At 36.9% G+C, this 13,034-nt stretch overlaps 1 protein-coding gene across 4 annotated transcripts in view; it reads left to right on the top strand.

The window, feature by feature from the left end:
* EFHC2 (EF-hand domain containing 2) overlaps positions 1-13,034 on the top strand; it is a 214,247-nt gene that overhangs the window by 83,466 nt on the left and 117,747 nt on the right. For all 4 annotated transcript variants that reach the window (XM_004473563.4, XM_023583133.2, XM_058291020.1 and 1 more), the window contains one exon: positions 10,083-10,248. In XM_004473563.4, the coding sequence (XP_004473620.1) occupies positions 10,083-10,248 (166 nt within the window). The remainder of the gene's footprint in view (positions 1-10,082; positions 10,249-13,034) is intronic.

Below are 13,034 nucleotides of genomic sequence, written 5' to 3'. Positions count from 1 at the left end.
GACATCTTTACTATGCTGAGTCTTCCAATCTATGAATATAGTATGTCCATTTATTTATTTCTTCTTTGATTTTATTCTTCAGTGTTTTATAGTTTCAGCATACAGATCCCATACATGTGTTGTTAGTTTCACTTTTTTGGGGAACTATTTTAAATAGCATTGTTTATAAAATTTTGGTTTCCAATTATTCATTGCTAGTGTATAGAAATATAATTAATTTTTATGTGTTGTGTTTGCATTTTGCAACCTTACTAAATTCATTTATTAGTTCTAGGAGTTTTTTTTTTGTAAATTATTTGGGATGTTCTATGTAGACTGCCATGTTTTCTGTGAATAGGGATGGTATCATTTTTTTCCTTTTTGATCTGTAAGCCTTTAATTTCTTTTTGTTGCCTTATTGCATTGACTAAGACTTGCAGTATGATGTCGAATAGGACTGGAAAGAGCAGATCTCCCTATGTTGTTTCTGACCTTAGGGGAAAAGCATTCAATCTTCCACCATTAAGTATATTAGTTGTAGGTTTTTTGTAGATGCCATTTATCAGATTGAGGAAATTCTCTTCTATTCCTAGTTTTGCTGAGCGTTTTTATCATGGATAGATGTTGGATTTTGGCGAATGCCTTTTCTGCATCAATTGATATGATTGTGTGGTTCTTCATCTTTATAATGTTTATATGCTGGATTACATGGGTTGATTTTTGAATATTGATCCTGCATTGCATTCCTGAGATAAACTCTACCTGCTTGTGGTTTTCATTCTTTTTATCTACTGATGATTTCAGTTTGCTAATATTTTGTCGTGGAGTTTTGCATCTATGTTCAGGAAGGATATTGGGTGTCAGTTTCTTTTTCTTGTACTGTCTTTTTCTGATTTTGGTATCAGGAAAATGCTGGCTGCATAAAATGAGTTGGGAAGTGTTCCCTTCTCTTCTATTTTCTGGAAGAGATTGTATAGAATTGGTGTTATTTCTTCTTTAAATGTTTGGTAAAGTTCAGTGGGACCACCTGTGCCTGTAGATAATTTTTTTTGGAATGTTTCTAGCTACAAATTAAAATTTTAAATAGTTAGAGGACTATTAAGGTTAACTATTTCATATTGGGTAAATTTTGGTAATTTGTGGCTTTTGAGGAAGTGGTCCATCTAATCTAAGTTGTTAAACTTAAGTGCATAGGGTTGTTTGTAATATTCTCTTATTTTATCCTTTTTATTGTTTGTGGAGTCTAGAGATATAATCTCCTTAATTCCTGATATTGGTAATTTTCCCTTTTCCCTTTTTTCTTAGTCAGTCTTACTTCTTTCTATTTGCTTTGAATTTATTTTGCTCTTCTTTTATAGTTTCTTAAAGTGAAAGCTTAGATTAGAACTTAAACTTGAGACCTTTCTTCTTTTCTAATATAACCATTTAATGCTATTAATTTCCCTACAAGCACTGCTGTCACTGCATCCCACCAAATTTGATACATTATAGTTTCATTGCTGTTAATTCAAAGAGACTTCCTCTTTAATCCTTAGATTATTTAGAAGTGTGTTGTTTAATTTCCAAGTCCTTGGAGACTTTTCTGTTATCCTAAATTTATTAAGGTTTGTTTTATGGCCCAGAGTATGTTCTATTTTGGTGAGTATTCCATGAGTGCTTGTATATTCAGCTGTTATTGGGTAGAATGCAGTGTAAGTGTCAATTAGGATCCAGAAAAGTGATGGTGTTATTCACTTCTATATCCTTGCTGATTTTCTTCTAGTCCTCTTGATTACTAAGAAAGGAGTATACATCTTCAACTTTTCTTGGGGACATGTATATTTTGGTTTTTTGTTCTGACAGTTTTTGCTTCCTGTATTTTTAAGCTCTCTTGTTAGGTGGATACACCTTTAGGTTTGTTAAGTTTAAGTTTTCTTGAAGAATTGACCCTTCTATATTATTTTTAATATTATTTTACTATTAAATTTTTTAATATTCCCCTTTATTGCTAGTAATTTTCTTTGCTCTGAAGTCTATTTGCCTGATATTAATATAGTCACTCCAGCTTCCTTTTGATTAATGTTTCCATAGAATATCTTGTTCTATCCTTTTACTTTAAACCTATTGTTTAATATTTAAAGTATGTATCTTCTAGGTAGCATATAGTTGGGTCTTACTTCTTTTTGATTCAGTCTGACAATCTCTGCCTTTAAAATGAGTTGTTTAGACCATTTGAATTTAGCTTGGGTCTAGGTATACTGCTTTATTATTTGTTTTCTTTTTGTTCCGTCTATTTTTCAAACTCCTCTGTTTCCCCTTTCATGCTTTATTTTGGGTTATTTAAAACTTTTTTTTTTTTTAGTATTTTACCTTATCTATTGGACTTATTTCTCTCCCCTTCTCCCTCCTTTATTCCTTCCTTCTCTTTCCATCTCCCTACCTCCTTTCCCTCTCCATTTTTCTCCTTTCTTCTCTTTTCTCATTAAATTTATCATCTATCTATCTATCTATTATCTATCATCTATCTAGCTATCTGTCATCATCTATACACCTACAAATACACACATATGTTTTAGTGGTATGTCTAGAGAATACATAACATCTTGCAGTTATATACACATTTTTGTTCTATATATGTGCTATATGTTATAGACAAACTTTTGTTAGATACATGACTTTTTGCAGTCTGTTTAGAATCAATATTTTACCACTTCAAGTAGAATGTACAAACCTTACCATCCTATAAATCCCTTTACTTTCTCCCCTTTATGTTGTAGCTGTTTCATACAGAATACCTACATCACTGAAACTTGTATCAGATGATGTTATATTTTTTCAGTTGTCATACATGTTTTAAAGCACTCAAGTAGAAGAATTGCCCATTCTATTTACCCAGATGTTAACCCTTTTTCTTGCTCTTCTTTCATTCCTGATGCTCCAAGTTCCCTTCTAGCATCATTTTCCTTCCATCAGAAGAACTTTATTTAGCAATTCTATTAAAACAGGTAGGTCTGTTTGCAACAAATCTCTTAGCTTTCCCTTATCCAAGAGTGTTTTTATTTTACTTTTATTCCTATATATGCAATTGCTGTATATGCAATTCTGTGTTGACAGTTACTTTCTTTTAGTACTTTAAGAACTTCCTTCTGGCTGTCATGGTTTCTGATGAGAAATCCACAGTCATTCTTCTCCTTTAATGCGTTAGTTTTTTTCTCTTGCTGATTTCAGTATATTACCTTGTCTTTTCAGCAGTTTGATTGTTGTGTGTCTAGCCATGGATTTATTTGGGTTTATCCTGTTTTTGGGCTGAGCTTCTTGAATCAGAAGGATTATGTTTTACCAGATTTGTGAAGTTTTCTGTCATTATTTCTTCAAATTTATTTTTTCCACCTCACTCTCTTTATCCTCTCTTTCTGGGACTCCGATGACATGAATGTTAGACTTTTTGATATTTTGTCACAGGTCTTTGAGGATCAGTTCATTTTTAAAAAATCTTTCTCTCTGATGTTCAGATTGAATAATTTCTATTGTCCTATCTTTAATTTCATGGACTCTTTTTGTTATCATCTGCATTCAGCAATTGAGTGCGTTCAGTGAGGTTTTTTTTTTTATTTCTGCTATTGTATTTTTTAGTTCTAAAATTTCCATTTGGTTCTTCTTTATATCTTCTTTTCTTTACTGATACTTCATACCTTACCCTTTATTTAAAACATGGTTGACCTGAATTGTTGGAGCTGTTTTAATATCTTTGTCAGATAATTCCATCTGTGTCAATGTCAGTGTTGGCTTCTGTTTTTTCCTTTTATTTTATTTTTCTTATATGCCATGTAATTTTGGATTATAACCTGTTCACTTAGAGTATTTTGTTATGAAACTCTGGGTCTTGTTGAAATCCTATGAAGAATGTTGATATTTTTGTTTTAGCCAACAGTCAACCCAGCTGAGTTCACACCACAAGTTCAGAGCAGTCTTCTATGATTTTAATGTCAGTCCAATTTTGAAGCCTTTGCAGTGCTATTTTAATCTGTCTTGTGTGTACGCCACTCAGTGGTTGATGTAGGACCTGGATGATGTTCTGTCCTTTAGTTCAGTTCTCAAGGTTTATGATATGCTCTTTAAACTCTTATCCACATATGTGCAGCTCAGGGGTGGACCCAGGAGTTAATAAACAACTTTATGGAGTTGTTTTGCCAAGCTTCTCCTTCTCCCTGGTACTTCCAGTTTGCTGGGGTGCTCCTTTGTCGTCCTCCAGTCAGAAATCTGGGGGTTTCCTTATCTTGTTCTTCCACTTACTTCCCACAACTGTGCCTGTGTACATGCCTAGTGGTGGAAGGGTATAAGGAGAAGAAAAAGCAATGGGGTTTTGCCTCACTCTCTTGAGTTCACAGCTTCCCTGATTGGAGAGGAAAGTTCTCTTTTTCAGAGTTTCAGTCACCCATGAGACCCCAGCTGCCCCCACTATTACTGCTAGGAGATCCCTTTCCCACTCCTCTAATCTAGAGAGCTTTTCCTGGAGTGCTATCTGCATCAATGCCAATTTCCAGGTTTCTCCACCGAGTCTAAGCTGGAGGATGGTAAAGTCACTTTTGGTTTGATGGTATTTCAAATTCTGGTTTTCTTCCCCAATCTGCTTCCTGCTGATTCCTTTTCAGAGTCCTGAAACAGCCACTCCATGTATTCTCTTCAGGTTTTATAGGTACATTCAGAGGGAGACACAGGGTAGAAGGTAGAGTGTGCTAGCTTACCTAGTACCAGGATTCCCATGTTAGGACTAATTTTTATTATTGTTGGCTTTGTACATTGGTCTTATTAAGTGGGTCATTATAAGTCATGTTTCCCTCTTCTTTTTGTTCTGAGCAAACATAGATGTGCCTTTATTTAAAAAAATAACAAAACAATTTTCAGAATTACTAGTCATCTCTGGTGGGATATGTCAGGATCTAAGGAGAAATATAAAACCCTCATTTGTTAAACTCCCATATACAACCTCCTGAGGATCTACCAGCCAGCTCTGCCCACTTCCTGGGCCCTCTATCCAAGCTTCCAGGTACCTGATGATGCTGGACTACATGGTGATGTTGAGAGTTGCCGACCCCCCAGGTTGAAGTTTTAAGCTGGGTGAGGGGTAGGGGAGTGCTAACTTCTAAACTTCTCTCTGAACATTCAAGTAATTATGTGAGCACAGTTCTTCAAGGGATAAGATGAAAGCCAGAAGCAACTACAGCTTCTTAAAAGACAAGGTGCATTGTCTGTAGAATGGGATGAGGTCCCATCTTAGATGATTTGGTGTCCCCACTGCGTAGTATTCCTGGACTCCTGAGACTCACTGTATTGTAGGATAAGGCACACAAAGAGATTTCAATTTTCAGTTCTCTCTTAGGTTCATGAAGGGAGTTTGTTCCACAGCATTTGCATGCCAGATTACTCAAAATGTGTGGGCCCTATAGGGGCCAAATTGGTGGCCTCTTTTTATTTTAATTTATTTTCTAAAATTGGTCCCCTTTAGTTGGCACAGTTGAGCATATTTGCTTTGGGACTTTGAGCAAGAGGCAGTCAGGAATGGGCAGGTGGCAGCTGCTGTAGAGAAGCTGCTAGTGGCAAAACAGCTGGATGCATTCATGCTCTGAGGTGGTTGGGGAGGAGAATTTGACCTTTAGTAAATGTAGATTCCTATTCACAATGAAAAAGTCTTCAGTGTGGACTTGAAACTTCGAAAAAAATATGTAAAATATACCAGGTCACTGAAAATGTTTACTTGTATCCTACTAATAGATTACTTTAATATAACGGTTCCAAATATCATATGATCCCTTAAACATGAAGTCCAGCATTTGGTTAACATTTGTCTGTCAGCTTGATTTTGAGAATATAAGGGTCGCATTGTGGAAAATGAGTGTAGTACTGGAGAGAAATGAGATGCTATTAGACTCTTAACGGGTTTTGCAGGGAACTTTCAGAGGAAGTGTGAATTCACTAGTGTACTCCAAATCTAGTGAATCTTTAGGTAAATGTATCGGCTTCAAATGCCCTATGGTCCATTTAAATAGAGCTCTAGTGCTTAATTTCTTTCAGCTCAGTTCTTTTGTTCATGCTATAGACTTATTGTATTATGTAAAAAAAAAAGTAGTTTGTGCCTTTAAAGCTAATATAACATCGGCATTATGTATTTAAACAGGAAATTATGCAAATGCAAAATTATGATGCATTTCATAGTCACACTGACTCTTTATATTTCACATAACATGTGTTAAAATATTCCATTTAGCAGATACTACTAACACACAACATTTCCTGGGAAATAATAGTGTACTTAATGTCACTAGTCAATAGAAATTCTATCCATGATAGGAGTGGTGAATTAGTATCCTCTGATAATATTTGCATTTACTTTTCTTGATTTTTTTTGGTAAGGTCAAATTAATACATTAGTGTTACCTGGATACAGTTATTTCTGATGTTTAAATTTTCTTTATAAATTGACCAAATTTCACGTGTTAGATTTCAGTATCCTTGAAGCTCAAACTGGGACAAAGTCCTGTTAATTACTTTCATCACATTTCCTCCCTTGTTTTTTTCCCCTCACTGTAATGTCTGGGTGTCTCCACTCTGTAGCATCACAGGAAGGAGCTGACAAGTGCCAACAGCACAGCCAGAGATCACCCTAACTTGAAGCCATGGGGGAGATTTCTAATGGAGTTTGCAGCCTTAGTGCTTCAGTACCTTCTCTTACATAATGACACCCCAAAATTATTCGAAGGAGGAAAAATATGGCAGTCAGACTAGGAGAAGAAATTGACTGCAGTTCCAATAAAGGTGCATTGATAACCTTTCCATTTATGTAGAGACAGAGAGCTTGGTAGAATTCTGAGAGGTATGTGAGCCCTGTGTAAAACCCAATCTGATACCTAAAAAGCTGAGAGACTCTTTCGTGTATTTGAGGATTCTATGGAGAAGGCAAAGCCATAGACTTCCTCCACCTAACAGTCCAGTGCGACTCACCCATTAGTCGGCTTTGCCATACCACTGGCCTAGCCCACCTGCTGGGCTGTAGCATGTCACTCTCTCATTGTTTTATGTGGATGAACATGGACTGGCAGATGGAGGTCTGTCAGTCTTTTTTTCCAGAAGCATGAAGGTTGTAAAAGGCTCCAGGGGCTCCAGCAGGTGTTTCTTTCACTGAAGGGGGCAGGGATTTGAATTTAAATTGTTCTTGCCCTATTATTTCTTTGTCTATGAGAGGGCTTTCTTATCATTGATTCTTAGTGGCTAGGACAGCCAAACTAGTAACAACCAAACCATTCATTCCCATTGCTTTTGGACACTTACTAGGCTATACTGAGATTAAGCTGAGCAAAAATCTTAAGACACTTTTAATTTTGTAGAATCATTTCTGGCCATCTCTGAACTCTTGTTGCTAGAAGCAGCAGGGCATCCGAGATGAGAATTTAATGACCATTTGAGCAAATTGATCACCCTGCATTGCAGCTATGAAGTAAAGGGATTGAAGAGTAGATGATTTCTAAGGGTTTTCTAGTTCTAATGCTCTTTGATTCACTATTTATCTGACCCCAAAATGAGATGTCCACTGAAACCATTTTACCTAAATCCTGGGTATGAGTTGAGGTGGATTTACCTTGAATCTAATAAAGCTTAAGCCTTAGGGATCTTCCTTTGCAGGAGCCCCAGTTCAAAGCTCTGTGACTAATTTTGTCTTAATAATTGGACATTCTTTGTCTTAAAGAGCTTCCCCCAAATTATATAAACTTCAGTCCTCACAAAACCTGGGTTCTTCTCTGGTTACTAGAACATAAGATCACCTTTGATGTAATCAAAGGTTTTGCCCAATGGTGCTTCTAGCTGAGATGGAAAACAGTAAATTAATGTGAAGAAGCATTAAGATTTCTTTTTAAAATATATCATCTCTATAAATTTGTTGGAATCTTGTTAATCATGGATAAACATTCAATATATATGACTTTACAAATCACTTGAATTGAGAAGAGTCAGGCCATTTGAAAGCCAGATGTGCCTCAGGACATAGCAGAGTGCCGGTTTAAGAAGACGTTTGGGAAGATGCTTCGTACAAAAATGCCTGTTCTTCCATTTATTCAACAAATATTTTGAATACCTGAAATATGCAGGATGCTGGGATGGTGGAAAACCAAAAATAGGAAACTTGTCATTCAGGCATATGTCCAAAGCTTTGTGAATGTATGTGTATTGCCCAGAGAAATGAGATTTAAAGTTGGATCCTGAGCCAAGCTATACAAAAAGATAAATGTGTTCTAAAAAGTCAGGCATGATGGAGTGGAACTGTTCTTAGCTTTTATACACTAGATGGCACTGTGGGCGCAGAGGAAGGCCCTGAATTGATTCTTTTGTTAAACGTGGCAGCAAAAATTAGGTATTTGAGAAAACAACACTGTTACAAAACCTGCAATTTCTTTTTGGAGGTGTGTGATGCATCCTTAATTACTTTGCAATTCAGTATGTGTCCTCTCTTGGTTAGACTGCTCAGATTAGTATGTAGAACTGTACGTATGTATATGTCTCCAGTTGTAACAAACTGATCATGCCCCAATATTCTAATAATCACATTTCTATGGTCCCCTCCCAGAAATGAAGGTCCGAAGCAGTGATATGTTTGATGTAATGATTAACAATGAAAGTCTACTGCAATTCTGCCTAATTTCACGATTTGAACTCAACTCCCTCTTTATTACCAAGACTTCTCTTTAATCCCTACAAAAAATAGCCCTAGGAGAGATGCATGCTGGTGCCTGGCTGCCCCCTTTCACTGAGCGGGTGAGAAATAGCTGAACGCATTCTCTTCACCAACATGTCTGCTATGAGCAGTTTCTGTTAGGCTGAAACAGTACTCTCTTGGGGGTTATGCTTATGGGGGATTTCACACATAGGCTACTAGGAAGTTGAAGGAAATATGAAAGTTGAAATGTTTTCAAGTCAGAGTTAGAAATGGCTTTTGAATGGTCAGTAAAAAACTATTTTAAGAAGTGTTAGGTTGTCTTGGGGGACAAAATGATGCACAAAGTCAGATGCACTAAATTTGTACTCTTCCTTCTACTTGAACTTTGACCATCGAGAAGGACATCTTTGCTTATGTGGAAGGAATCTCCTTCATTTCTGAACAGAAACACCTACAGGATTCTCTAGCTTGGGGAAGAAGTAGAAAGTGGATTCTTTGTTTTTTGTTTCTTTGTTTGCCATTAGTGGTGGGGTAAACACAGTGACATAGATAGGTCAGGTCAATATGTAATTTGCCCTGAAGAGCACATTTGCTCTTCAGAGATGTTCAGCCTCACAAATGAGCACCTAAAGGCTCCTAGGTCATTAGGAGCCCACTCTCTTCTTCTCTCCTTCTGCACAGATGATAATAAATGAAATCAACAGTATTTGTTACTTAGCACTCACTTTGAGATAGTAGGCAGCTGGGTATTTTTAAAGGTTATTTATTTTTCTTCATCACATTTTAGTACATTTGCAGTCTTTTTCTTGGGCAGTAGTAACAAAAGCAACTTGGAGCAGTAGCTGGTAAGAAGAAAGATGATTTTTTTTTGAAAACCACATTGTGATGTGACTGACATGACCTAGAGTTAAATTGGAGGAAGGGGAGGGAGATAATTAGAAAATAGAAAAGTGAGCACAGGAGGAGGAGAAAGAGTGGATGAAGAAGGATAAAGGCAAAGTTCCTTTGGAAAGGAATTTTATTAGTGAGTGTTAACTGCAGATAGGAGAGGGCTAAATTACAGATTAAAATGTAGAATAGGTGGCATGAAATTTCAAGATGAATTTTCACATCATTGGAAAAACCAGGGAAGAGCAAAAAATCTTCAGAAACAGGGATGTGATGACAAAAGAGAAACATTTGCTTATTCAACATAATTTTTTTCTTTCTTTTGAACCAATGGCAATTATTAAGTTGTGATTTTTGTAAACATTATTGAAACCTACTCTCCCAGGACTTTGCTGTGTTTTATTTGAGAGTTTAAAATAGTCTGTAAAAATCTCCATGTTCATCTTGAAAACATAACAAACCTTTCAAAACAGCCATCATCAGGGCAAAAAACAATATTGATGTTTAGTTTATCTTTGTTTTGTTATAGAGAACTTTACCTCGATTCCATGCAAAGCTCCACCTCCTCCAAAAATAGAAAGGAAATTTCCACCTTATACCGGCTTTGGAACTGAAGAGGATTCTCTCCGCTCCTGCATAGCCCTTATACCCACGCCTCATCAGAGGGACTTCAAGAAGTTCATGGAAAAAGACAGGTGCTTGAGGGAACCATGATTTGAGTCCATTCTTTCCCAAATGTCTGTTTGGGTTTTATAATATAGTCCTTGTGACAAAAACAGATGACACCCAAATCACCTAACTTCAAGACCAGGGAAATGTTGTTATAGCTGTTGCACAAAGTTGATTATCACACAAATATTAACAGGTTCTTACATGAGTGCTTATTTTAACAAGTGTCATTTGGGGGCTCCTAAAGTCATGTTATTCCCAATCTATGTTGCCTTTTCCATAGATATTCGTGAAGATGGTCCTTAGGAAATCTTGTAGACCAGGGACCAGCAAATTTTTTCTTAAAGGGCCAGCCAGTAAATATTTTTAGCTCTGTGGGCCATACAGTCTCTGTCACAACTATTCAGCTCTGCCCCTGTAGCGTGAACATAGCTGTAGACACTATGAAAACAAATGAGTGAACGTGCTCCAGTAAAACTTTATTTAGAGACAGGAGCATTTAAATTTCATATAATTTTTCAATATCACAAAATATTATTCTTTATTTTAGATTTGTTCAACCAGTTTAAAATACAGAAAACATTCTCAGCTCATGTGCCATATAAAAACAGGTGGCTGGCTGGATTGAGCCTGTGGGCCACAGTTTGCCAATCCTTGGTTTAAAGATTTCAATGATTTCTAGTTAATTTTCAAAATGTTATTTGGCAATTAATGCTGTTTTTTGTTGTTGTTGTTTTTGTTTTTTAAATCTGGTTGCATCATTTTCTTTCTGGTGTGTCACTTCGCCACGCGGGGGCCTGCACCTCTCTGTGCTGCACAGGTCTAGGATGCCTTTTTTCTTTTTCTTTCTTTTAACCAAGAGGTCCTGGGGATTGAACCTGGGTCCTCCACATGGGAGCTCAATTGCTTGAGTCACAGACACTTCCCTGTTGTTGTTTTAATTTAAGATGTTTGCCTGAGTTCAGTAACCACAGATGGCTCACATGGCTGAATATAATTTCAAAAGACAGACTATCAAAAGTATTCCTCACATATATAAGGAAAAATCTGTCCCTGAGCCATGTCTGTAGAATGTAGGCACTGCCCATAGCTGCCTTTTGCTTCTGCAGGTAGAGCAGACCCTGGAGAAAGAAGTGGGGAAAAGGAAATGTTACAGTTGCTTGAACAGGATGCGGGCTAAAAATTGAAGTACTGTGTGAGGGAAATAATGGGTCAGGAGAATCTGGGAAGCAAAATGATAAACAGAAAATGTACTGAGACCAGGAGAAGAAAAAGACAGGATCCCGAATTTGATAAACTGGAATGGGGTCAACTGCTACTGCAGAACATTTTGAAGTAGAGAGAACAAATAGTTATGGTACATCTGTAACAGTGGTAAAAAAAAATTCTTTTTGAGAGCTGCACAGCATATTTAAAAGGCTGCATTTGCAATGAAATGTCCTTTGTCTTACGACAATAATCCTTTATTTTTAAGGATTTCAGAGTTTTATTTTTAAGGTTTAGAATCAACACTTTTCAAAGTGTGGGCCCGGATCAGCAGCATCTGCATCACCTGGAAACTTGTTAGAAATGCAAATTCTTACCTCCCATCCCAGACCAACTGAATCCTAAATTCTGGGGGTGGAGTCCAGCCATCTCTGTGTTAATAAGCCTTTTGGACGACTGATGTACTCCAGTGTTTGTTTGAGAACCACTGATTTAGATCACAGAAGAGGGGCATCAGCTTATACCCTGCTCTCCATTATAAGTAACAGTGTTTATAATGAGGTTCCAGGGGCAAGTCTTTCGATGGTTACTTTTCACTAACTGCTGTTTTTTAAGGGCAACCACCCAAAGGAGGTGGGCAGGAAGAATGGCCCTATTGTAAAACGAGAGGGATTTTTTTCTTAGAAGTAAACAAGATGAAATATTATCCAGGGTGTTGCTTCTGGAACCCAGGGGAAAACGGTTCCTTGTGGGTAGTTGACTTAATCTCTCTGTCTATACTGTGTGAACTTGCCCACAGAACACTGACTGTAGACAACCTTCTCTGTCCTTATCATGCTGTCGGGGCTGGAGGATGGTGCTATAGGCATGAATGTCTCTAATCTCATTTCATCCAGTCCTCTGCTTGTTCTGTGCCAGGAACTTCCCTTGAGCTCCTCCCACACAGTGACCTTGTTTCCATAGTAACTGGCGCATTCAGCCAGAGACTTACACAGGAGTATAAAACTGTGAGAACCTAAGGAAGATGATCTCACAAATCATACAAAGAACAGTTTCTTAATGCAAATAAATAAACTGTGAATTTTGCCATGAAATTTTATATGGCATATATTGATTACATATACAGTACATATACCGCTATTGAAAAAAATTTACTGGATGCTAATTGTATGAGGATAATACTGATCTACTATGAGTCATTGGAGAAAATAGTTTTAAGTTGAAGTGTCTGAGGTTTTTAATGGATGTGAAGACCTTCTTTATCATCTGGGTAAAATCACTGTGGAGAGCTTGTCTAGTCTGACTTGGGAAAACTGAAATAGCATCTTTCTTGCCACATCAGGCCAAATTAGTTAATCTGCTGATCATACTGCTAATAATGATGATAATAATAATATTAATAAATATAGTTTAATGCTTATTGTGTGCTATGATACTTTATCTCATTTAATCTTAAAAACAACCTTGTGAAGTACATAATATTATGTATCCATTCTTCATGTGAACAGACGGATGCATGGGAAGGCTATGCAACTGGCCCAAACTCACACAGCTCATTTTTGGTTGAACTAGAATTTGAACCAGGGAAATCTGATTTCTGCAGTTT

The sequence above is a fragment of the Dasypus novemcinctus genome, chromosome X, assembly GCF_030445035.2.
Source record: "Dasypus novemcinctus isolate mDasNov1 chromosome X, mDasNov1.1.hap2, whole genome shotgun sequence".
In the NCBI taxonomy this organism is placed as follows: Eukaryota; Metazoa; Chordata; class Mammalia; order Cingulata; family Dasypodidae; genus Dasypus; species Dasypus novemcinctus.
This window is presented reverse-complemented; position numbering and strand designations above follow the sequence as displayed.